This window comes from Chelonia mydas, chromosome 2 (assembly GCF_015237465.2).
Source record: "Chelonia mydas isolate rCheMyd1 chromosome 2, rCheMyd1.pri.v2, whole genome shotgun sequence".
Classification (NCBI taxonomy): domain Eukaryota; kingdom Metazoa; phylum Chordata; order Testudines; family Cheloniidae; genus Chelonia; species Chelonia mydas.
The window spans coordinates 87,143,523-87,170,986 of NC_057850.1; the positions used below are offsets into that span (position 1 = coordinate 87,143,523).

The 27,464-nt window shown below is 41.6% G+C and overlaps 1 protein-coding gene across 1 annotated transcript in view; it reads right to left on the reverse strand.

The window, feature by feature from the left end:
* Positions 1–26,585, reverse strand: part of APCDD1 (APC down-regulated 1) — a 38,620-nt gene extending 12,035 nt beyond the window's left edge. The window contains exons 1-3 of the mRNA XM_027824737.3: positions 26,023–26,585; positions 11,707–11,890; positions 7,692–8,223 (exon numbers count right to left, since the gene is read on the reverse strand). Coding sequence (XP_027680538.2) covers positions 7,692–8,223; positions 11,707–11,890; positions 26,023–26,374 — 1,068 coding nt within the window. The 5' untranslated portion in view covers positions 26,375–26,585. The remainder of the gene's footprint in view (positions 1–7,691; positions 8,224–11,706; positions 11,891–26,022) is intronic.
* Positions 26,586–27,464: the final 879 nt, after the last annotated feature.

Sequence of the window (27,464 nt, forward strand, 5' to 3'; positions counted from 1 at the left end):
GCCAGTAAAATATTCACAAGCACATACTCTGCAAAAGTTCTTTCTGATCCTGTTTGCCTGCCTTTGAACTCCTCCTTATCCTACTCTCTCCTTTCCAGTGACACCAATGAAAAACAAAAACCCAACCCAGAAACTCGTGGCAGAGCGATTGCTTCTTTCTGTAATGCTCCACTTGGGGCCCTAGTGCTTTTAACTTTCATTTTTTATTTAAACTCAGCTCAGGAATAGATTTAATGCTTCTGGTTTAAGTTCCCCCTACTTTACCATTGTGGTTTGAGCCAGCTTACCAGCTCTCCTCCTATGCTGCTGTCACCCCATCTTGCTCAATTAGAATAACTCACATACTTCATGCCCTGTGAAGTCACATACTTTAGATTTTTTATAAAAATACTGGGCTTCATAAAATTATATAGAAATAAAAATGATTCCCAAAACGTCCTGCTCCTACTGCCTTCCACTCCCTTGTCTACTCCAGCACCTTTCATGCAACAGTTTGCTTCAAAAGGGCCAGGTCTTTTTCAGATGTAAATTATCACTCCATTAGTCAATGGAGCAACACCGATTCACAAGGCTGTGCCCCAAGAAGCGGGTCCTGTTTAGCTAGTGTCTCAGACAAATTAATAACAGGCAGTTATTTAGTTAGAAATGTCAGAGTTGTGAATCAAGTAACTGAAATCAGCTGGAAGAAAATATTGCCATTGGTGAATGGGTGGATGCGGGGGAAGGGTGAGTGAGGTAGGAGAGAAGGGAAAAATAAAATAGGCTCTTACCAATAATCTAGCAAAAATCCACAAAGCTAGTCTGCCAAGGCTAATAGCAGAAAAAGGGATGCCAGGTCACGATTATTACTATAAACACTTCTGAGCAGCTCATCACCTGAGAATCTAGGTGGCAGATCCTAGATCTAGCAACTAAAATGTCCCAAGATGGAAACACAAATAACCTAAAAAAAATTCCTTTGGAGCCATTAAATTCACAGGCAGGCTAAAAAGGTCTTAAAATAAAGGCAAAAAGCTGGACTTCATCTTCATGTTGCCAACTAGCTCGGGCCACATAAAGGGCACTTTCAAGGCTATGCCATGTTGTTGTACTTGTGTCAGTCCCAGGATATTTTAGTGAGACAAGGTGGAGGAGGTAATATCTTTTACTGGACCAACTTCTGTGGGTGAGAGAGAAAGCTTACCTCACCCACCTTGTCACTTTCATGGATACTCAGTACAATTTCTCATTCCACTCCTCCACCCTCAAAGATAATTCCAGACCAAGACAACGCTTTAATGAACTCCACCACAAAAGTGGTAACTTGTAGGCTTGCCATGATCTCATATGTGGCCAAGGTGGCTAACATAGAAGGCTGACTGCTGGTCATTGAGAAGTATGGTTGATGCAGTTGTAACTCAGGCTGCCAAATGGGATGAAATTACTCAAAAACAGAAGATTTAAAATTTTAAAAGTCATGAAACGAATGAAAGATGTTTCATACGGTTGGAAAAAAAAAAAATCAGTAATCCTGCTGCAACATTGCCAGGTTTTTTTGGGGGAATTCAGAGCAGGCAGAAGGGTGGGAAGTGGTGAGATTTGTCTACATATGAATGCCACAAATTTTAGGGCATTGCATGTGTCAAATGCTCCCAGAAGCGGAAGGGCAGGGAAGGAAGCTGAAGGTGCTATAATTGCACCATTGGCGGATATAAATTATTTTAACTGAATTTCACAAGCCCACATAAAATCAAAATAAAGTACGAAAAAGTCTTAAATTGTTGTTCTTCCTGAATTTAAATCCCATCATCTATAGCAGAGGTGGGCAAACTATGGCTGTGAGCCACATCCGGTCTGCAGGACCATCCTGCCTGGCCCTTTAGCTCCTGGCTGGGGAAGCTAGCCCCCAGCCCCTCCTCTGCTGTTATGCTGCCATGCGGGCAGTGGGGCTGCGAGCTCCTGCTGCTCTGAGGGGCATGGTAAGGGGTGGCGGTGTTGCGCATGGCAGGGGTTGGGTAGGGGGTCCCGGGGGGCAGTCAGGGGACAGGGAGCGGTTGGATGGGGCACAGGTTCTGGGGCGGTCGTGTGTGTGTGTGTAGGGGCTCGGAGGCGTGCGTGCGTGTGCGCGGAGGCAGTCACGGGACAGGGCGGGTTGGATAGGGGGTGTGATCTCGGGAGGGGTGGTTTGGGGCGGGGGGTCCTGGGAGGGGGTGGTCAGGGGACAAAGAGCAGGGGGGGTTGGATGGGTGAGGGGTTCTGAGGGGGGCAGTCAGGGGGCAGGAAGTGGGAGGGGGCCAGGCTGTTTGGGAGGGCACAGCCTTCCCTACCTGGCCCTCCATACAGTTTCGCACGCCAATGTGGTTGGCCCTTGGGCCAAAAAGTTTGCCCACCCCTGATCTACAGCAAAAGATGAAATGAGACCCAAAACAGCTTTTTCCTCAGAGGAACATGCCTGCATCTGTCATCTATCCAGCTAAATTGATGCTAATTTATAGTGACAAATCACATATATTTTCGGAAGCAGAAGCAACAAACCATATATATTTTGGGAAGCAGAAGCAACAAACAAGGTCCTGGAAAAAGTGATGCAAGTGATTGATTGAACTTGACTGAACTTGAAGACTCTGGGCATGAAGAACTGCAAGAATAAAGCTGCCTTAAAATGTTAGTTATGCTTTTACAATTGTAAAATAGAACTAATAATTAAATCCACAAAGACAAAATAAAGCACATTTTAAAAATCAAGGTTTATACAAGAGCAAAAGTCATATTTCACCTTGCCAATTTTAAAGAATGGCTTTTCCTCTGAAGAGTAAATAAAGTGTGTTACTTTAAAAGTAAGAAGAAAGAACTTTTAAAAGTAGCATATTCTTTGCAACATTATACCCAGTAGATTTGTAATGTGAAATAAGCCTCAGATAAATGATTAGAGATAAATTAACCAAAGACAATCCCATACATTCCATTACTCATAATTGTCTTGAAATCACTGAGTTTTTTTAAAAATAGTTTTCTTCTGCTTTCTCCTTTCCCCCCATCCTATTTCCTTAAGCAACTATCTTACGCAAATACAAAGATGTGAAACCCCTCCATTTACCACTGTATCTAGAACAGACTTTTGCATGTTTTAGTAGCAGTATTTATGGTTTGGCCAATCAAAAAAATACTGTCCTCAGACAATTACATTTCTTCGCTGAGGTAATATTTTACACATCACCTTCTATCTGAGGTATTCAATACACTTAATAGACGTTTATTAATTCATCCTTGGAATTATCCTGGGTACTAGGCAAATAAGTAGTGGTTTCATTTTACAGATGAAGAAACTCAGATTAAGGACCAAATTTTCAAATGTGTCCACTAATTTTGGACACCTCTGGTTTTGGATGCTCAATTAAAACCTGATTTTCCAGACGTCTGAGTACCCAGAACTCCACCCACAGTCAATGGTACTTGCAAGTGCTAAGCACTTCTGAAAATCAGACCCCCTCTCCCAAATATTTGCAAGAGAGAAGACAGATACTTAGTATATGGTTTTGAATGAGAATGTTTCTCATTAAAATTGCATGTCTCAAATATTTGAGCTAAAAAAAAAAGTGGTAAATAAGGTATTCAAACACATTTTTCGGTTCTGAAGACATTACAAAAACTTCTGTGCTAACACTCTAATAGCTACCACGATGTCAGTAGAATAACCTGTTAACATAATCCTCACTCTGATCTTTGTAGCCTGACAGAATAAAGAGAAAGAGGCACCTGGAGTTCAATGTTCAGTAAACAATATTTTAGTGCAAATTATGTGTGCAAGCTGGGTGCCAGTACGATTTCCATGCATATTACCTCCATTTTTAGACATATGCATCTTTTCTAAATAGCGCTCTTATTTTCACTAACAGCGGGTCGAGCTCCACACCTGTTCTTGATTTCTCAGACCATTAGGGACTTTATATCTCTCACCACCTTTGCAAACCATGTAATTTCTATGGCTAATGAGAAAGAATCCCTGAAGTCACTCTTGACCTTAGATCTTCCATATGACACAGCACAATGTATTGCTACCATTACACCATTAAGGTAGCGCCAACCTTCTTTCTCCCTCTCTCCGTTCTCGGATATTATTTAGAAGGCTGAATCTGCAAGGTGCAGGGCACCTGATCTGAACTCCCAGTGATTTCAACAAAAGCTGAAGATGCTCAGCAACTTTCAGAGTCAGATCTGAATTGATTATCTTCAGCTCCGTCAGCATATTGACCCATCACTGATGCAAATTGCTGAGCTGAATTTATGTACAATATTTTAAAGTAGGAATTTGTGTAGGCTATGCTCTTATCTAAGAGAATTTGTAAGGCCTTAAGAGATTACAAATTAGATATTTTTTTAAAGCTCCCCAATTTCATATGTACACTTGAGTTAAGATATGGGCATTTGTGAATTTACTTAGATTAGTAGCGTGGCTTAAAGCGGTCTGGTTTTTGGACAGCCCTTTTGATTTACCATCCTGTGGCTAAATCAATGCAGGAATTTGGAAAAGGCCCAACTATATTTGTTTAAAGTCTGATCATGTGGCTTTAGCATTTCTAACTGATCCAGCAGCCATTTGCTTTTAATTACCATTTGCTTCAACTGCACAAGTAATGAATGTGGTGGCTATCACAGCCAACTTTTAGGCTATGTAAATTTATAAGCTGGGTGGAGCGATCATCTTCATGGAGGCCTAATTATAAATTTAATTCAGACAGTGAATCTTCTTAAAAACTAATTTTAGCCAAGTCCTTATATATTAAAAAATAGTAAGGAAATAAAAAGGAAATGAAACAAGCCATATGTGAAAGATTCCATACAACACACCTGATTCAGTTCAATGGCCATTTCCTCACCTCCCCATTCTTGCTGCATGACTGTAGAAAACTGTATAAGTTGATTTAATGTTTCTATTTATTTAAGGTGTCCAGTTTCCAGAGGAGTCTGTGACTAGTGGTTTTAAACTCAATTTAGCATTTAAACTCATTTTCAGCTGGGTCCCTGTGGACCAGCAATTAGAAAAGGAAAGGTGTTCAAAGAAGAAGGGTTATAACCTTTCAATGGTATGTTTGTGTGGTCTTTCAAAAAAAAAAAAAAAAACCAACGCATCTTCTGTTACCATTCTTCCTACATTCAAAAAACACTGCAGCCCAGAGCCAGGTTAACAGCCTGCTGGTACAGAGGACTTCATGGGTAGGTACACATCCAAAACCAGCAGCCTTATATGATGGCTAATGCGAGTATACACTTTTTTCCTACTGCTAACTATCATAGTGAAAGTGTATCGTCTCAATGCCCAAATTTCCTATTTAAAAAAAGTCACAAGAATCTGAACAAGATGCACAAAACTAAAAATATCTACAGAATCTTCTTTTTTTGCATATTCAGGAGTTGTATAGGTCCAATTAATTGCTTTGTTACAGTTACTGGCTCCAACTAAGATTGGGACCCCACTGGCTAGGCACGGTACAAGCACACAGTGGGAGACAGTTCCTATCCTGAAGAGCTTTCGTCCAAACAGATTATATAGACAAAGGATGGAGGAGAAGCAGAGGTGAAGTGACTTCGGTTCAATGACAGAACAGAGAATAAAGCCAGATCTCCTGACTCGCTGCTCTATCCACTAAACTACACTGTTTTTTTATTACCCAGTACTTGCATCTGTCTGCACTTTTGGGTACCTTGAGAATACTCTGAATTAGCTTGCCTGCCATGTAGTAATGTCATTCTCTGCTGTCAGTGATACTTATGTGAATGATGTTCCAACGCCATTAATTCAGCCTCAGGACTTGGACTCTGCCTATATGCTGACAGATAAGCCTATGATTGAATGCACTGAGCTCCCCAAATATTGATCTAACATTGAACCTCTAGTAAAGTTCTCTAAAATGAAGTGCAGACATTTTTACCATGTCATTTAACTGCCAATATCAGGATAACCAGGTTTGGTGGGACTGTCCCAGAGTCTTAGCTGTTGTACTGAAATCAGAGTTTTGTCTCCTTTTCAACGGTTCTGAAAACACCTACAAAATTTGCTAGTATAGCTACAACATACATTAGTGTACTTTTGTACTTAAGGATCCCTTTCAAACAAAGACCCTCACTCCAAAATAAGTAAAGAGAAAAATCTAAAATAGAAAGTTATTTTAGTTAATCAAATGAAATAGACAAACTAAAATTGTTTTGAACTCAGGTGTTTTGATTATGGGGTGTGTGTGTGTGTGTGTGTGTGTGTGTGTGTGTGTGTGAGAGCTAGAATCTGTCTATTTTGGGAAGATGTAAGGTTTAAAAAGAAAATGAAAAAAGTTGTTCTAGGCCCACTTGAGGTGAGCTAAGACGACAAAAATAATGGCCAGGGTTGCATAGCCTCACACAAGATTGTGGCTTTTAACCAACACTACCAATCTAGAAGTGTCATACTATTGGAATTCCAGTGAGGGAAGAGGACAGAAGCAACCCTGGGAAGGTGGAAGGGTTATGTAAATGAAAGAAGCACCCAAACCCACTCTCCCCAAATTGCTCTCTTCCCCGGTTGTGTCTCCTCTCACACTCAGCATGTTGTGGTCAATTTTTGTAACAGTTATAGTGAAAGTTAAAAACTGTGATAACCCATTAACTGGACATGACTGTCTGGAAGTTCTTAATGGCAACTGAAGTCTCAGCTGTGGCTCCAATCATAGGTGCTGACTCCATGGGTGCTCAGCATCCACCAGCAACAGCTGTGTGGCAGCACCCCGATCAGCTGATCGGGGCACCACCAAGCAGCTGATTGGAGGCGTTACCAAACAGCTGATTAAAATCTGGGGGAGAAGATGGGGGAGGGTGGAGAGCAGCAAGCAGGCAGAGAGGGGATGGGAGAGGTGGACAAAAGGTGGGGCCTTGAGGGACGGGGTGGAGCACCTCCAGGGAAAAGAAGAAACTCAGTGCCTATGGTTCCAGTTGCTATATTTCTTTGAGATGTCATCAGCAAAGATGTACAGACAGACCCACTGCAAATGTACACCACTGCACACTCTCTTCTCTGATTTTTTTTTTTAAACTCACTATGGTTTGATCAGCTCCCACTGAAGCTGAGGGCAGTCTGAAAATGGTATCCTAAAATGGAATTATAGCCTCAGATTCAAGATGTCCCTGTTTTTCATTTCAAATAATGTATGCATTGGAGTCTGGACCCATGACCTGCACAGTCTAACAATTGCTCCCTCCTTATATGCTCACACAATTTTATTTCCTCTCTTCACTACTGCTGCCTTTGCACCACCTTCCACCCTCTGCTACTACCTTCCCCTTCTCTCTCCCAATTTCTGCCTCAAACCTTGAATTGTCTCTCCTTTTTGATGCTGACTTTCATCAAAGTCCATGGACTTTGTCCATTTCTGTAGCGGTTCTCATCTCCCCATTCTGGGAATCGGTTCTATCCCAGAGTGGCGCTCTCTTCGTGCTCAAGCAGCCCATCCTCCTGTTGACCCAAACTTATAATGCACTTAATGCAATTTCATAATCCACAAGTGGATACTACTCCCATGAATTATCACTTAAAAATTGATCGAATTGCATTGTCTGTAACCCTGCAATCCATTTCGGATTCTAGAATAAAAGTGGGATTTTAGGTTATTTAGGGATTTTAGGTTCATTCATAAAAGATCCTGAATTTGGTTTGCTTCTTTTGTCAAAAAATAAAGTGAATGTACCTTTGCATTTTGAAGAGGAGGCTGGTAACTAGAAGGCCGATAGTACATCCTTTGAGTAGCATCAGTGTGGATGTCTCCAAGAAATAGCTCCTCCACTAGGTGATCTAAATTATGATGTAGATACTGCTTCTCTACTCGGATCAGTTGAAGTTCATGCATGGCAAAATTAAGAGCTCTGGTGCATTCACATCCATTCTCTTCTCTCCATAAATTGTAGCTCACATCCTGCTCCCAGGGATTGCTGTCTGGTACAAATCCAGGACACGTACGGTTCACCAACTCACGTAGTTTTTCGGCTACTGCTTCGCTGTGGCAGATGATCTGAATGTTATGTAACTGGTAATCTGCTTCAGTTCCCCCTCGGATGATCCAGGATGCTTGACGAAGACGAATTTTACCACGGATAACTAAGGTGTAGGTAGGGTTTGTGCAGCGGTTACCTCCGTAATAAAATTGGTAGGCCTTGAATGTGTTGTTGTGGTAGAATCTATAGGATCTTGTGATAAACTCTGGGCCTGATCTAACTTCACAGCTGTAGGAGGATTGAAAATAATATAAAATTTTAGAGATCTACACCACACTATCATGCTACAATTAATAAGATGGCCAAATTCTTATAGTGTGCACTAGTATATTAGTACTGCAGAAACCTCTTAAATACATTATCTTTTTATACCACTCAACTACCTACAGTATCTACATAGCGACTATGACTAGTATCTGAGCTCCTCACAGTCTTTAATATAATTTATCCTCACAATGCCCTCATGAGTAGGGCCCTATCTAATTCGTGGCCATGAAAAATGTCATGGACCATGAAAACTGGGCTTCCCCTGTGAAATCTGGTCTTGTGTGCTTTTACCCTGTACTATATACAGATTTCATGGGGGAGACCAGTGTTTCTCAAATTGGGGGTCCTGACCCAAAAGGGAGATGCAGGGGGTCACAAGGTTATTTTACTGCCACCCTTATTTTTGTGCTGCCCTCAGAGCTCGGTGGCTGGGGAGTGGCAGCTGTTGACCAGATGCCCAGCTCTGGGGGCAGTGCCCTGCCAGCAGCAGCGCAGAAGTAAGTGCATACCATACCATGCCACCCTTATTTCTGCGCTGCTGCCTTAAAAGGTGGGTGGCCAGAGTGTGTCAGCTGCTGACTGATGGCCCAGCTCTGCAGGCAGCAGCGCAGAAGTCAGGGTGGCAATACCATACCATGCCATCCTTACTTCTGCACTGCTGCTGGCGGCAACTCTGCCTTCAGAGCTGGGCTCCCGGCCAGCAGCCGCCGCTCTCCAGCTCTGAAGGCAGTGTTGCCATCAGCAGCCGTGCGGAAGTAAGGGTAGTGGTACCGCAACACCCCCTACAATAACCTTGTGACCCCCCTCCCCCCACAAACTCCTTTTTGGATTAGGACCCCTACAATTACAACACTGTGCAACTGCAGATTTAAATAGCTGAAATAATAAAATTTATGATTTTTAAAATCCTCTGTCCATGAAATTGACCAAAATGGACTGTGAATTTGGTAGGGCCCAACCCATGAGGAAAGGAAGTACTATCACCTTCATTTTACAGATGGAGAACTCAGGCACAGAAGCAATTAAATGAATCGCTCAAAGTAACAAAGAAAGTCTGTGACTGAGGAGGGAACTGAACTTGGGTTTTCCCAAGTCCCAGGGTCCTATGTTAATCTCTGGGCAGCCCTTCCTCTTCCTCCTTTTTTATCACTCACACAACTGGAACAACAAGCTCTTATGTCCTCTCTTTAGCTAACACTGCTTTAAATTGGAAGGAAAAAAAAAAAAGTGTAGTTTTATGTATAGTTGCTCCTAGGAAAAAATTTACCCCCAGTCTGTCATTTTATCAATATATTTTCTTTCTAGGATTACATGATTATTAAATATGAAGCTTAATTTTGACCATATTAGTTTGAATGTTTAATCTTCTCCTTTTTTAAAAAAAATGTTTATATTTTCAGTTTTGTCTCAGGACTGTCATGTAAAGCAGTTCTTCCTCAGAGGAAGTGGCTACAAAAAAAAAAAAAAAAATAGTGAATTTAGAGAAAAGACAAGAGCACTGAAATATGAAGCACCTTAACTGACCACAGAACAGGTACAGTATTGGTAGCAGCTGTGCAAACTTCCTAAACACTTAGTGTAAATTTATATATTATATAGAGAGAGTAATGTGACACCTAGGGCTCAGCAGAGTTTGGACTCAAACTACCAACTCACAGGCTACTGAACAGCCATCAGGTGGTAATGCTTTTTTGCCACCTGAATGCGTGACCTAGAGGCGAGAGGCTAAATTGTTAATCTTGGGGAAGATTTTTAAAGGCACAAAGGGGGCGAGGCTCCCAGCTCACATGCATCTGATGAAGTGAGCTGTAGCTCACAAAAGCTTATGCTCAAATAAATTTGTTTGTCTCTAGGGTGCCACAAGTACTCCTTTTCTTTTTGCGAAGCTCCCCTTTGTGTCTTTGAAAAAAATCTCTCTTGGGTGTCATCCAGGCTGCTTATTAAATTTACTATTTTTTGAAAAATATTTGTTAAGAATTATAAACTCAGAAGATTATACTTTTCAGGTCAATTTTCAATTCATTTTTCATTTAGTGTGTTGAGAACTTATTCTTTACACAGACATATTGCTATGATCATAGAGAAAAAACTACTTTACAAGAATGTTGTTTAGGTTTCAAAGTCAAGCTGCTGAAAATTAGTAAGTACCAGAATTTAGGTTGCCCATGCAAACCTTGATTCGTCACCCTTGTGCATATGTGTTATGATAAAGGCTTCAGTTACATGATCACATACTGCCTTCTTTCACAAGATCCCTGAAAAGTGCTAGGTAACCTAAATAGAGGGGATGCTCCCCTTATAATAAGATAATAGTTTTAGGGCCTAGTCTAAAGTCTACTGAAAGAAATGGAAAAACTCCCATTGACTTTAATGGGCTTTGGATCAGGACCTCACTTTTTTGGTGTATATCTATACATGTGTGTGGAAAATGTATTCTTTGGTCAGTCATTTAAGTGGTTCCACTCTACTAATAAGAAAGTGTAGGCAAAAAACTATTAAGGAACTCTTGCTACACATTTCACAAGAGAGCATTAAATCCCATCCAAAAAGGGTTTCATTAAACATAAAATAACTTACTGACTTATTTATTAGACTAAAGGTCACATAACTTTTCCATTAAGAAAGTGTATTAGCTACTGTGAACTTGCTGTAGCTTTATAAAACAGTGAATATAAAGTACAGTAACTGAAAAAGTTACAATAGTAATAGAAGTAAAGTTTGCAGCTTGTCTGTTTAAACCCTTTGTGGCTTATCTGCTTAGGATAGTCAGAAAAGATTCTATCGTTATCCTGCAATTGCTCCACACGCAGAACTCTCACTGAAATCTATAGGAGTTTTCAGGAATAATTACAGGCCAAATCCAGCAGTCATTACTCAGGAACCACGTTCATTGAGTTCTGTTGTAGCTTTGTCTGAGTAACGATTACAGGATTGGGCCCCATAAACATCTTAAAACCCCCAAAACAGTCTAAGAAAATCATTTAAAATAAGTTGACGAATATTACAGCTGAGACACTGGAAATGAAATCTCAGTCTGACTGAATGTCATCATGATGTACAGATAAGCACTTGCACATGCTTGGGCTGATGAAACAAAGTTTCTTAATTTAATTTGCTAATGAAATTTGTTCATGCAAAAGCTCTTAAAAACAAGGATCCATTCATTAGATATACTGTACAAAGACTTGTAATAGTGCAATATTCAGATAAGCAGGTTTTAACAATACTTTGTTCTTTCTAAATAAAAAAAGGTTTAGAAAACATTGCATTCCTTACTGTTTAAGATGCAGACTGCAAAGTGGTATATAACAAGGTAGCTTTACAGCATGCTATTCTGTCATACAACTAAAATATCTATCATTCTAAGTATCTATGAAAAATGCTTTTACATTTGTAGATATTTCCCGCCCAAGTCACTCAAGCATCTTTTTTTGTTATCCTTACCCAGTAGAGACCCAATGTCCTTCAATGGTGGGAGGCATTTGCACAGTGATTCGGGCTCCATTGTGAAGATGTTTCAGCATGTGAGGACACTGTGATTCCTTGAAAGCCCTCCATGCACTCTTCTCTAAAGATCGAGGGTGGGATCTGCTGTCTGGATGAAGAAGGGCAGAACCCTCTCCCAGCCCTGGGAAATAAAAGTGTAAGTTACCAGGGGATTCTGGCAAGGATGACTGATAGACACACAGTAAAGCAGGTTGAGTAACAGTGCTAACACATCACTTGCTTAGCAATATTATGTGCTTGGGGAAAGAATTGATTATATTACTTGTTCCATGTGGGGGGAAAAAAGAAAAAAAAAAAAGAAAAAAAAAAAAAGATATTATTGGAAGATATCCCTTTCTGCCAACAAATTACAAAACCTGACTAGATTTCACTAGTGTTGTAAAATGAGAACAGAACCAAAACCAAATTCAAATACCTCTGAAGTGTGGATCTGGATTTGAACTTCACAACTGGTTCTTATGTCTGTCAGTAAGAGGACAACCCCAAACCCTGGACCCAAGCACCTCTGTAACTGTGGGAAAGCTGGATCCAGATCCAGATGTGATCTTTGCAGCTTGGGCCCACCTCTAATTTGAATGGTTCTATAATAAACTTGCAAATAAAGGCCACCTTTTAAAGTCAAAGAAAAACAGATATTCAAAACACAGCCTCTGTACACAGGAAGCCTCTGTGATGATTGAGGTGGTCAATTAAAGGCGGATTCTGCTATTTTCAGGGAAAAAGGAATTTCTAAAGCTAATTTTATCTCTAGCACTCAGTAATTTTGGTTTCTAGTAATACTTACATAGGAAACTCACCAGCAATCTTTCTACACAAAATTAATCAAACAAAATGAATATGTAGTGTAAGAAAGAATGCTTTTTGCACTCCTTTAGGCTGCATGCTATATAAGGTGTAGGAAAATATGGGTCAAGAGAAAAGCACATCTCGGATTAACAGGTGAACAAATATGAATCTTAGATTACTGATTAGAAGACGGCCACTGTTTTATTAAAATGACTACCCATTACTGCTTTAACAGCTATGCAGATGAACCACAGTTGAAAACAACTATGTGAAGATAAGAAATATGTAATTAATAATTCAGCAACACTTGCAATATGTCTAGTGATTTTATAATAAATTCTGCATTGCTCAGCATTGGGTTGTTAGCATTTTATACCTTAACTTTCCCATATTGTGTCAAAACACAGTCTCATCTATTGGTTCTGCATATGGGCAAGTTACAAATCTCACTGCTCCAACCATCCCATCTAATCAGCACAATAAGAAGTGTCTCAGAGCTTGCACCTTTCTGCATCTTTGTACGTGTCATTGTTCAAAAGAACCCAGATGTGGGATCATACTTCCTCTTTAGATCACCTTAAGATCAGATACATTTGTCAAACACTGTTCCCTTTTGGCTCTCCATCCCAGCCTTTGACACATCAGTAAATGGCCTGGTAAGCAACCATGCCACTGCCTTTACACATCTGTCCTTCCTGGATATAACCTAAGTGTGCTTGTTCCCATTCCTGGATGCTGTCAGAGGCTTGAAAGAGTATGATATAGTATGGACATGGGTAGGATACAAGATCCCCTTTGAGCACCATTTATCTCCTTGTATGCTTTTCTACACACAGAGGGAAGTTTTGCAGCAGTATGTTTTCCTTCTCCTCCTCCTTCTGCAGTGAGAATCCACAGGTTGTTAAGGATACTCTGAAGGTAATGACACATTCTAAATAAACAAAAACAAAAAATCCGCCTGGTGCATTTTCATTAAGGAAAAAGGGATCCAAGATTCAAATTGCATAAAGAGCAAATGTGTTGATGAAATACATTATTCATTTATTTATTCAGCTTTGACATTTTCCTTGGTGCTGTACAGCACACAAAAATCTGTTTAGATACTGCTGCTAGATCACAGCAACGTGGCTTAGTATTTGAAGGCTTAATGGAAGGAGTGGGTTTTCATGAGCAATTTAAAAGAAGAGAGTTGGAGCATGGCACACTGGGATAGGCAAGTAATTATTTTCTTTGAAAAATATACCATCCTAATTTACAAGGGAAAAAAACCCACATGATTATTGGATTTTAGGATTACTTTGGTGTATTAAGGTATGTTGCAGTACAGCATGTAAAATAGTCTTTTAAAATGCTTTTTAGGCAAAGCACTTAAGGATGTGTTCAGCTTTAAGCAGTGAGTAGTTCCATTAACTTCATAGTATTCCTTTGGTTGATATAAAATGGAAAGATGTTGGCAGCCTCATGGTTAACTGTGCTTTTGTGAAATTAAAAAATGTGGAAGTTAATTTAAAAGACCACTTTTAAACAACACTGGAGACCAAAACATAATTGCTGTATACTTAGAGCTTTGGCTTTCATTGAAAGGGATCCAAATGTGCTACTTTCTACAACAGAGGCAAATATGGGGGTTTCACAATCTATACATATGTCTGTTGCAAGATAGCTGGGGAAATGATAAACAATGAAAGGGGCATGTAAGTAATTTACACTCTGGATCTGACTTACCTTAAACTTATTATAAATTAGGAATTATCTTCTGGATCTGATATGTCTCTTTTTTTTAAAAAAAAAAAACAAAAACACAAAATTACCAATTATCAGAGGGGTAATTACCAATCTATTCCTGAGATATTTGAAAGATTTCAAACAAGATCCACATTTTAAATATGACCCACAAAAATAATGCCGTAAAAACTTCTTTTGGCTTTGTAGTTTCAGTTATCTAATGAACACTAGTTACAAAGATGGCATCACTCATCACGTTGGTACGTAAACAAGACAGTAAGTCAAAAAGTAAAATAAGAAACTCATAATAATTGCAGCTCCATGAGAAACTCAAGAAGAAAAAATAGCCAGTATTTTCTAGATGAAGAAAGGAAAACAAGTATAGGGAAAAGTTATTTTCAAGTTCTTAAGCAATCAATTGAGAGTAAAATAAATTTTTTACAAGTATTAAGATGTTGGCAGTGTATTCAGTTGGATAACAGTATTAGGTCCAAAGGCTGGTAAGAAAAAGTATTCTATGAGCAATTTTGCAGAAAGTCTTCTATTATTACATATTCAATTTCAGTTTTCAGTGAATAAATATTGATATGAGATACATTTGCAACAAAAATAGGGAAGTGGTAGATGTGGTGTATCTTGACTTTAGTAAGGCTTCTGATAAGTCTCGCATGACTTTCTCATAAACAAATTAGGGAAATAGGACTTAGATGGAGCTACTATAAGGTGGGTGCATAACTGGTTGGAAAGCCATTCCCAGAGAGTAGTTAGCAGTGGTTCACAGTCAAGCTGGAAGGGGATATCAAGTGGGGTCCTGCAGGGATCAGCTCTGGATTCGGTTCTGTTCAATATCTTCATCAATGATTTAAGATAATGGAATAGAGAGTACAATTCTAAAGTTTGCAGATGATACCAAGCCAGGAGGGGTTGTGAGTGCTTTGGAGGATAGGATTAAAATTCAAAATGATCTGAACAAACTGGAGAAATAGTCTGAAGTAAATAGGATGAAATTCAATAAGGACAAATGCAAAGTACTCCACTTAAGAAGGAGCCATCAGTTGCACACATACAAAACGGGAAATGATTGTCTAGGAAGGGATCTGGCGGTCACAGTGGATCACAAGCTAAATAGGAGTCAAAAGTGTAACACCATCACAAAAAAAGCAAACATCATTCTAGGATATATTAGCAGGAGCGTTGTAAGCAAGACACAAGTAATTCTTCTGCTCTACTCAGTGCTGGTTAGGCCTTGTCAGAGTTCCCTCCCCACTCTGAACTCTAGGGTACAGATCATAGCATCATAGAATATCAGGACTGGAAGGTACCTCAGGAGGTCATCTAGTCCAACCCCCTGCTCAAAGCAGGGCCAATCCCCAACTAAATCATCCCAGCCAGGGCTTTGTCAAGCCCGACCTTAAAAACTTCTAAGGAAGGAGATTCCACCACCTCCCTAGGTAACACATTCCAGTGTTTCACCACCCTCCTAGTGAAAAAAGTTTCTTAATATCCAACCTAAACCTCCCCCACTGCAACTTGAGACCATTACTCCTCATTCTGTCATCTGCTACCACTGAGAACAGTCTAGATCCATCCTCTTTGGAACCCCCTTTCAGGTAGTTGAAAGCAGCTATCAAATCCCCCCTCATTCTTCTCTTCCACAGACTAAACAATCCCAGTTCCCTCAGCCTCGCCTCATAAGTCATGTGTTCCAGTCCCCTAATCATTTTTGTTGCCCTCTGCTGGACTCTCTCCAATTTTTCCACATCCTTCTTGTAGCGTGGGGCTCAAAACTGGACACAGTACTCCAGATGAGGCCTCACCGATGTCAAATAGTGGGGAACGATCACGTCCCCCGATCTGCTGGCAATGCCTCTACTTATACATCCCAAAATGCCATTGGCCTTCTTGGCAACAAGGGCACACTGTTGACTCATATCCAGCTTCTCGTCCACTGTAACCCCTAGGTCCTTTTCTGCAGAACTGCTGCCTAGCCATTTGGTCCCTAGTCTGTAGTGGTGCATGGGATTCTTCTGTCCTAAGTGCAGGACTCTGCACTTGGCTTTGTTGAACCTCATCAGATTTCTTTTGGCCCAATCCTCCAATTTGTCTAGGTCCCTCTGTATCCTATCCCTATCCTCCAGCATATCTACCTCTCATCCCAGTTTAGTGTCATCTGCAAACTTGCTGAGGGTGCAATCCACACCATCCTCCAGATCATTAATGAAGATATTGAACAAAACCGGCCCTAGGACCGACCCTTGGGGCACTCCACTTGGCTCCATGTCTAGATGGCAGCCGGTATCATTGATCACTACCTGTTGAGCCCAACAATCTAGCCAGCTTTCTATCTACCTTATAGTCCATTCATCCAACTCATACTTCTTTAACTTGCTGGCAAGAATACTGTGGGAGACCGTGTCAAAAGCTTTGCTAAAGTCAAGGAACAAACACGTCCACTGCTTTCCCCTCATCCACAGAGCCTGTTACTCGTCATAGAAGGCAATTAGATTAGTCAGGCATGACTTGCCCTTGGTGAATCCATGCTGACTGTTCCTGATCACTTTCCTCTCATCTAAGTGCTTCAGAAGTGATTCCTTGAGGACCTGCTCCATGATTTTTCTGGGGACCGAGGTGAGGCTGACTGGCCTGTAGTTCCCAGGATCCTCCTTCTTCCTTTTTTAAAGATGGGCACTACATTCGCCTTTTTCCAGTTGTCCGGGACCTCCTCCGATCGCTATGAGTTTTCAAAGATAATGGCCAATGGCTCTGCAATCACATCCGCCAACTCCTTTAGCACTCTCGGATCCAGCGCATCCGGCCCCATGGACTTGTGCTCGTTCAGCTTTTCTAAATAGTCCCAAACCACTTCTTTCTCCACACAGAGGGCTGGTCACCTCCTTCCCATGCTGAGCTGCCCAGTGCAGTAGTCTGGGAGCTGACCTTGTTCGTGAAGACAGAGGCAAAAAAAACATTGAGTACATTAGCTTTTTCCACATCCTCGGTCACTAGGTTGCCTCCCTCATTCAGTAAAGGGGCCCATGCTTTCCTTGACTTTCTTCTTGTTGCTAACATACCTGAAGAAACCCTTCTTGTTACTCTTAAGATCTCTTGCTAGCTACAACTCCAGGTGTTATTTGGCCTTCCTGATTTCAGGGCCTTCCTGCATGCCCGAGCAATATTTTTGGTCATTTGTCCAATCTTCCACTTCTTGTAAGCTTCTTTTTTGTGTTTAAGATCAGCAAGGATTTCACTGTGAAGCCAAGCTGGTTGCCTGCCATACTTACTATTCTTTCTATACATCGGGATGGTTTGTCCCTGTAACCTCAATCAGGATTCTTTAAAATACAGCCAGCTCTCCTGGACTCCTTTCCCCTTCATGTTATTCTCCCAGGGGATCCTGCCCATCAGTTCCCTGAGGTTGTCAAAGTCTGCTTTTCTGAAGTCCAGGGTCCGTATTCTGCTGCTCTCCTTTCTTCCTTGTGTCAGGATCCTGAACTCGACCATCTCATGGTCACTGCCTCCCAGGTTCCCATCTACTTTTGCTTTCCCTACTAATTCTTCCTGGTTTGTGAGCAGCAGGTCAAGAAGAGCTCTGCCCCTAGCTGGTTCCTCCAGCACTTGCACCAGGAAATTGTCCCCTACACTTTCCAAAAACTTCCTGGATTGTCTGCGCACTGCTGTGTTGCTCTCCCAGCAGATATCAGGGTGACTGAAGTCTCCAACGAGAACCAGGGCCTGTGATCTAGTAACTTCCGTTAGTTGCCGGAAGAAAGCCTCGTCCACCTCATCCCCCTGGTCTGGTGGTCTATAGCAGACTCCCACCACGACATCACCCTTGTTGCTCACACTTCTAAACTTAATGCAGAGACTCAGGTTTTTCTGCAGTTTCATACCAGAGCTCTGAGCAGTCATACTGCTCTCTTACATACAAAGCAACTCCCCCACCTTTTCTGCCCTGCCTGTCCTTCCTGAACAGTTTATATCCATCCATGACAGTACTCCAGTCATATGAGTTATCCCACCAAGTCTCTGTTATTCCAATCACATCATAATTCCTTGACTGTGCCAGGACTTCCAGTTCTCCCTGCTTGTTTCCCAGGCTTCTTGCCTTTGTGTATAGGCACTTGAGATAACTTGCTGTTTGTCCTGCTTTCTTAGTATGAGGCAGGAGCCCTCCCCTCTCGTGCTCTCCTGCTTGTGCTTCCTCCTGGTATCCCATGTCCCCACTTACCTCAGGGCTTTGGTCTCCTTCCCCCAGTGAACCTAGTTTAAAGCCCTCCTCACTAGGTTAGCCAGCCTGCTTGCGAAGATGCTCTTCCCTCTCTTCGTTAGGTGGAGCCTGTCTCTGCCTAGTACTCTTCCTTCTTGGAACACCATCCCATGGTCAAAGAATCCAAAGCCTTCTCTCCGACACCACCTGCATAGCTGTTCGTTGACATCCACGATTTGATGGTCTCCACCCAGGCCTTTTCCTTCCACGGGGAGGATGGACAAGAACACCACTTGCGCCTCAAACTCCTTTATCCTTCTTCCCAGAGCCATGTAGGGGACCCGCATGAAAGACCCCCTAAGCTTATTTCTACCAGCTTAGGGTAAAACTTCCCCAAGGCATAAACTTTTTGCCCTTGGAGGGTACGCAGCCACCGCCAAGTGATTTAACAAAGAATCAGGGAAAGGACCACTTGGAGTTCCTATTCCCCCAAAATATCCCCCCAAGCCCTTACACCTCCATTCCTGGGGAGGCTTGAGAATAATATCCTAACCAATTGGTTACAAAGTGATCACAGACCCAAACCCCTGGGTCTTAGGACAATAGAGAAATCAGTCAGGCTCTTAAAAGAAACAGAACTTTATTAGAAAGAAAAAAGGTAAAAGAAGCACCTCTCTAAATTAGAAGGGAAGCTAATCTCACAAGGCAATCAGATTTAAAACACAGAGGATTTCCCTCTGGGCAAAAACTTTAAAGTTACAAAAAGAAAACCAGGAATACACCTTCCTCTCAGCACAGAGAAAAATCACAAGCCAAAACAAAAGTAAACTAACGCATTTCCTTGCTAGTACTTACTAATTCAAATGGAATTGGATTGCTTGCTTTCTTGATCTCTGTCCGGCAAGCACACAGAACAGACAGACAAAAGCCTTCCACCCACCCCCCCAGATTTGAAAGTATCTTGTCTCCTTATTGGTCCTTTTGGTCAGGTGCCAGCCAGGTTACCTGAGCTTCTTAACCCTTTACAGGTAAAAGGATATTGTGCCTCTGGCCAGGAAGGATTTTATAGTACTGTATACAGGAAGGTTGTTACCCTTCCTTTCATATTTATGACAGGCCTCAACCGGAGTCTCATGACCTATGAGAGAAGACTGAAAAAACTGGGTTTGTTTCGTCTGGAGAAGAGAAGATTGAGAGGGGACATGTAATTGTTTTCAAGTACATAAAAGGTTGTTACAAGGAGGAGGGAGACAAATCATTCTCCTTAACCTCTGAGGATAGGACAAGCTTCAATTTAAGCCCATTGCTTCAAGGACAGTTTAGGTTGGACATTAGGAAAAACTTCCTGTCAGGACGGTTAAGCATTGGAATAAATTGCCTAGGGAGGTGTGGAATGGAGATTTTTATCATTGGAGATTTTTAAGAGTTAGACAAACGCCTGTCAGGGATGGTCTAGATAACACTTAGTCCTGCCATAAGCACAGGAGACTGGACTAGACAACCTCTTGAGTCCCTTCAAGTCCTACAACTATGATTCTACAACTAGAGTTTTGCTCAAACTCAAAGGATCTAGATCTGAATTCTTAGACCAAATTTTGCTCTCAATTACATCAGATTTACACTAGAGTAACTCTTTCAAAATCCGTTAAATAGCTATGGATTTAAACCAGTGTAACTGACAGCAAAGTCTGGACCAATACATCTATAATGAGCTGCATCAAAACTTTGGCTTCAAACACTTGGAGTTTCAAAATTGAGACCCTGAATTTCTCATGTTCAGATTTCAAATGTGGCCTATTAGAGAGTTAAATTGGAACGGCAAACAGATTCAAACCTAGATCTGGATTGGCGTGTCTGATAACTGGGAAGTTCCTAATTTATATCAGTTGAGACACATAGGGCCAAACTCTTTCTTCATTCACACCAGTGTAAATCCAGTATAGCTTCCTTTTAGCTCGTTCTCACATAAACAACCTCACGTGGAAGCTGAACTGCTATTATTTCTGAGCATTACATCCTTGGAGGGAATCACGTTTAATACTAGTATTTTATTTCTGCAGCAAACTATTTTCAAGTTGGAACTTGTCTGAAATGATAAAAATCTTTCAAACAGATGAATAATTGACTAGTTAACTATTTAGCTTTACTTATCTTGTCAATTGCCCTGCATAATTAAATAAATATACATTAGACAACAAAAAGAAAAGGAGTACTTGTGGCACCTTAGAGACTAACATTAGAGAACAGTTATCTCTTGATGTGGGAAAGTGCTAGATAACCTCTATGACAGCTTTTTAATTACAGTACAAACTTGTGTAATTACAATGGAGAATATAATGTTCCATTGGCAAACAAATTCGTCTGTGTTTACTTTCCATGTTTTTCTCCATTATTGCTTTATACTTCAAAGGACCCTTACAGGATTGGGATTTAAATTAGACATACCATAGCAAGGGATTACAAACAAAGGATTGGGGGCAGAGAAGGTTGAAGTTTACAACTGTAAAAGATAACAAGATGTGCTTTTGTTTCATATGTACCTATTACCTTTCTTGTGTGTGTACATAGTTTTTAGATATAGGTCTGCAAACAGACCTGTAGTTTATAGGAGGGAAATGCCAGTTTATAATGGTGAAGTTACTGAATAGAGATACAAAACAAGGATTTTAAGATGTAACAATTAGAAACTCCATCAAAGCTGACTGGCCCAGAATTAGATCTTCTGTTATTTTATGGTGCAAATCCTGAGGTCCTTACTCAACGCCCAGTACCGAAATAGGCTGAGAATCTCTTAGGAGAGGCTGAACAACTTCAAAACCTAGCGAAATCAGTTCACTCAGCACCTGGGAGAGTTAGGCCTTCCGTGCTTACTCTTCCAAAGCACCTGTTTCAGTCAACAATTGAGTAATGTCAGTAAGAACTTGAGGCCCCTATAACTTTTCACACAGGTAATCTACTGAAATTCTTTTACTTTAATTTTTAAGTAGATGCATTTGTGCTCTCTACTTTAAAACAGAATCAGTGTCCTCAGATCTGTATTCCTTATGAGCCACTTCACAACAAAGTAGGTATGCATGGTGGAATGAATGGATTTGGTAAGGAGAAAAGTTTACAAACCTCTTTAGAGTTATGCTTTCAAGGCATTGTTATAAAATACTGTATAACAAATTAATTTAAATATCATGATAAATTCATTGAGAGTGCCCTTTAATTTCACTTAAGCACCATTTACCAAAAGGCTCACAGGTGCTGTACATAAAAAAAATTAAAAAAAATATAGCAATCAAACCTGAGTCCAATGGCACAACGATAAATTCCCACCAGTGTATGAGAGTAGGATAACTGTGGGTTCATATAGTTTTCACATTCTGTTGTTTCATATAAAACTTTAAGCGGTTTTATAACATAATGAGCTCTGTAATGTTGAATTAAATTTTGTACTAGAATGGACCACCATCACTGAATGAAGAAAAAGCGGTGGTATCTCTAGTGTGTATTTCTGTGAACTGTTAAGGGTTCAAGTCTGCTTCCACTAAGGTCAATGGGAGCTTAGCTATTGACTTCCAGGAGGGAAAATTGGACCCTAAATGCAACACAATACGTAAAGTAGAGTGACTTTGCCCTTTTTCGAGCAAATGTATGTTAATCTATACCACAGATGTCCGCAAAATTCAGATCTACACACATCTATTCTATACCATAGGTGCTGGAACTAGAGGTACTGCCGCACCCCCTGGCTTGAAGTGGTTTCCTTTATATACAGGATTTACAGTTCGGTTAAATGGCTCTCAGCACCCCCACTATAAAAAATTGTTCCTGCACCACTGTTCTATTCTACATACAAATTAGTGAAAAACTCAAGCAAAACTACCACTAAACTTATTGGAGTTTGAGTAAATACTATAGGACAGGATCCTATACCAAAGTAATCTATGCTTAGGAAGCATACACTACAAATATAACTACTGTACAAAAGTTGCGTTAATAACAAAGTATTACTCTTGTCTTGAATACCTGAAAATTTTATTTCTGCATCATTCATTGATTTATTTTTAAGTTTACAGACACACTCTCTCTATTTCAAAATATTCTATGTATATACACATAGCACAAAATCCAGCTCTGTTGCACCAATGTAAATTTATTATAAATCCACTGAAAGTCAATAGAGTTACTTTGGATTTACATTTTATTTTAACTGAAAGTGGAATTCAGCCCACAACTGCTTATTTTTATCTTTCTCTCTTCATCTACCTCCATGCTTGACATAGTGAGCACTGAACAGAGGGAACTCTTTCGGATTTCTCCTCTCCTAAATCTTAACTGAATTCAGTTATTTTACTAAAGGGAACATACATCCCACAGCTCACACCCACGCCCTGCCCATCTCTATGTATATGGGGACACATTTTCTTATAAATTTCATTGTATTTTAATGAATTTGAGGCAAGAAAGGAAATAAAACACTTCTATCCAACCAATTTCAGTGACACTATTGGAGCACTTTTATGTATTAATTTAGTTTTGCATAAACAATGAATTCTGCCATGAAAACTCTAACAGTCCTGACTGAATAAATGTCATTAAAACTGAATATTTTAGTGGGGGATGTTATCATATAAGGAACCAATTATTAATTTTTTTAACATGTTACTTTAACAATCACATATTCAGAAATAATCTATGGTAATTTCCTCACATTTGTAACATAAATGAGTCATTTGCAAAATAAATTAGCCATTTTGTTTTGAATCCACTTTAGTATAGGTCTGATTAATCAAGTTTTCTGGAGCTGAATGTTTGCAGCATTTGACATCTGAAACTTTTGTGGCTTTTCATATAAGCAAAGAAATACTGATAATGGACAACTTCCAGCTGCAAACCTCTTTTGACATTCTACAGGTTTCATTTTGACTAATGAGTACAAGTTTTTCAAAATGTTAACTCAATAATATTAGGAGTTATGTTGCAATGAAAATATGAGCTTGAGTCTTATACTGCATTTACATTGTTAATTTAATGGAAGTAAAACTAACAGCACTTTGAATTAAAAAGGGAAAACAAAAGCTTTAATTCTTATTTCTATACACACACATACTTAATTGACTCTTGGATTTCCAAGTGCAATCCAGTTGACTGGAAGATAGTTATGTGATCTAAAAGACCTTTGGAAAAAAGCCCCAGGGTGGTGCAATACATTTAGAATGTTTAGAGATTATCATCAAACACAGAATGGGCAAAGACTAGATTAGGCTAAACTACATCTTTGGGCATTGTATCCCACTGTGTGTTTCTATCTCAGCCCAAGGGGGCAATATTTTTCCATAATAAATCTTCGCTTCAGTTCCTATGTTACTTATATGTATATGTTCACGAACAGGTTTTCAAGTTATTTCTTTCTAAACAGTATTTGACTAAGTATATTTTGTTTTGTGATACATAACTGCAGATGGAAAAAATAGATGATTTTCCTGTTTCATCTTCTTTCGGCAGCTGTTATTTTGATCTGATCATAGGCCCTGATTTGTTTCTCATTTCAGCCAAAGTTTAAAACTGCTCTGTAATTCCAAGCAGATGAGGCTGGTAGTCAACCCTATAATTATAACTTCTCTCTTTACTCTCTAACTTCAAACCTTCCATTTTGACTTTTAGATTCCCAGATCACAGAGTTTTAAGGTACACCTTGGCGTCCAGGCAGGTCTGGCTCAACTAGACTTGTTTACATAGTCTATATATTTCGGAGGTGAGCTGTGAGAAGTGAGCAAATGCTCTCTCTATAAAAATAAAACAGACAAATTTATTGAGCACCGTCTGTTTAGCTTAAAACTGTACAAACATAAAGAAAGACAATCCCCACTTCAAAACAGACAATTTTAAGCAGCACTTTAAAGTTCTGACTCCGGTCCCCTATTCTAAGGCTGGATCCAGCGGGGTGCACAGTTTTAGTATACTTGAAAGAGGCACCTCCTTTTAAAAGTAGATTTTGGGACCTGAGGAAGTTTATTGAAGAAGGCTGGATGCTGCAGAATACTTCAGTATTGGGTACAGTCCTCAAAATGCTGATGTAACTGAGTAAGTTGAAAGAAAAGGAGTACTTGTGGCACCTTAGAGACTAAAATTTATTTGAGCAAAAGCTTTCATGAGCTACAGCTCAGCTGTAGCTCACAAAAGCTTATGCTCAAATAAATTTGTTAGTCTCTAAGGTGCCACAAGTACTCCTTTTCTTTTTGCAAATACAGACTAACACGGCTGCTACTCTGAAACCTGAATAAGTTGAGACACTCTTTCAGAAGAATATCTCACCAAAATTTTCAAACATGGGTGCATAAAGGGAGGCCTGTAAATATTTATTTAGGCACCGAATTAAATAGCCTAATTTTCACTGGGGTTGAGCACCCTCAAATACCTTTAAAAAAAATTGAAACTGTGGTGCTCAGCACTTCTGAAAATTGGATGCCTAAATGTGGCTTTATGCACCCAGCCTTGACCATTCTGTCCCATACCACTTAAAATTAACCCTGTTCCCACCACAATGCTGTTTCGGAAGACTTTTACTCTCGTGATATGTTTAGGTAGTGTCAAAGTAGAAGTGGGCATATTTTAAAGTACCAGGTCCAAAGAGCCTTTGTGTTCTAAAAGAAATTATTATGAGCACTAAACCCAGTACTAACATATTCTGTTATCCAATCTTTCTCAATAAATGTCTCAATAAATACTCCCAAATCCAAAGACCATCTCTTAGGAAAAGCCTGCAGGTGAAATCCTGGCCCTATTGAACTCCATAGCAAAGCTCTGGTTGAATTCATTAGGGGTAGCATTTTACTCAGAGCCTCTTAAAGCGGCATTGGATTGAGCCCCCAGACGGGATGCAGTGCCAGAGCTGGTACAGACATAAATTTTAAATTAACATAATGAACAAGGACTTCATAGGTAACTGGTGGGCCACCTTCCACGTGATCCTGTTTGTAGAATTTGTCGAAATGTTTTATTAAGAAAGATTCTCAGCAATGAGGGTTTAAGCAAGGTAACTGAAATCACGGTATGCTTTGACTTTATAGATCGATATACTTCCCCTCTGACAAACAAGAAAACTTAACCATGTGGACTAACCATCCACTTCCAAGAAAGGCAGGCGTAAACATACACGAAACTTTCCCCCAGATGAGCCTAGCGTAGTCCTTCATAACCTCCTACAATTTTTGGCCACATCAAGAGTCACCCAACGGGCTCTGAACGCTCCTGAGACGGACCACAATTTAGGGTTTGTTTTTTTTTAAAAAGCCTCTCTCAGGACACCGTTTGGAAATCCGACAGGGCGTGGGGGAGGGAGAGAGCTCTTCTGAGGGTTGATCTTGGAAACGAATCACACGACTCCCCGCCCTGGAAAACTCCATCGTATTCAACTCCTGCGTTGACGCCAGCAGCACCCTGCTGCACTGCCTCCCCTCCCTTGCAGCCATCCTGGGAGAAGGGAGCCTCCAGCAGTCTCCTAAGAGACATTAACCCCAAGGTCAAATCTCCCCTCGGGCACTCACCGTGCAGGAGCAGGGCTGGGAACAGGTATCTGACCAGGTTGCAACAGGGAAGGGACATTGCCAGCTCTCCACCGCCTCCTCCTCTCCTCGCCTTATTCCCTCTCCTTCCTCGTCTTCTCGGGCTCCCTCCAGCTCCCAGCAACCCGGCTGGTGGGTGGCAGGCGAACGGTCCCGTCCCCCGCGCCGAGCTGCCGGCCAGGCGGGCAGGGGAGGCGCCGGGCGGCTCGGAAGGAGGCGAGCCGGGGGCGCCGCAGGCAGGGCCACTGGCCCAGGCAGAAGGTGCGGCCGGATCCTCCGGCCGGGGGAGCGCTCCCGCCACTCCGCCAAGCCCCCGCCGCCCGCCCGCGCTCATGGGGGGACGGTGGGTCCCATGGCTGGGCACTGCTGGCGGGGCGGCCGTGCTCCCTCCCGGGGAGGGGCCGCGAGCTCCGGCTGTCACGCCTCGGGCAGCCTCCCTGCCCAGCCGGGCTGCTCCGTCCGCTGGCTCCGGTGCGCCCCTGTCCGTCGCCGGCAACTCCTCTGCTCGCTCGGCAGCGGCAGCCGCGGCGGCTCCTCTTCATATCCCCCTTCCCGCGGCGGGGGCGGGGCCGGGCCGCGGGGGCTCCGCGCCGCCAGAAACCAGACACCCGGGCACGGGAGGAGATCAGAGGCCGCGGGCTCCCGGCCCCGCCCGCTTCTGGCGGCTGCCCCCCGTACCCCAGCTGTGTGGGGGCGGGGGCGCTAGCCAGCCGGCACCGTGAGCCTGGGGGCCACTCTGCCCTCCAGCCCCTTCCCGTGCAGCCATCAGCGTGTGCCCCTCCTGCCTCCCAGCCCCCTCTCACGGCCAGCCGCATCCTGGCCAGGGGGGCGCACAGCTCCCTCCAGGGAACTAGGGGGGCAGTGGCAGAGGAGAGGGAGTGAGTCTCAGCTGGGGTCCCCCGGCCCGGCATTCCAGGCCTGGAACCACCCCCCAGGTGCTGGAACCAGGGGCGCTCAGGATGCTGCCGTTGCCGCACCCCCTGGCTTGAAGTGGTTTCCATCATATGCAGGGTTTACAGTTTGGTTCAACGGCTCTCAGCACCCCCACTATACAAATTGTTCCTGCACCCCTGGAATCACTATGGGAAATAGTAGGGGAAATTATTTGCCAGTACAAATAACATTGTATTTGTAAATAATGTGCCGGGGCAAATGGGATCTAACCATCTGTAAAGTTGGAAAAACAACTGGGAATAGTTATTCATCAGTTGGCTGGGAAAATCAAAATCAGCCAAACTATTGGCAAATACTGTTTGACCAGCTGTACTGGAAAGGAATGAGTCTTGCCAGCAGTGTTTCACTCTACTGTATATAAATAACATTTTCAGACAGGTATACAAATACAGATAGGCCTGAACTGCAAGGGTGTCTAAGACATACATTGATTTAAATAAAAAAACAAACTATGTACTTTTGCCTGAAAG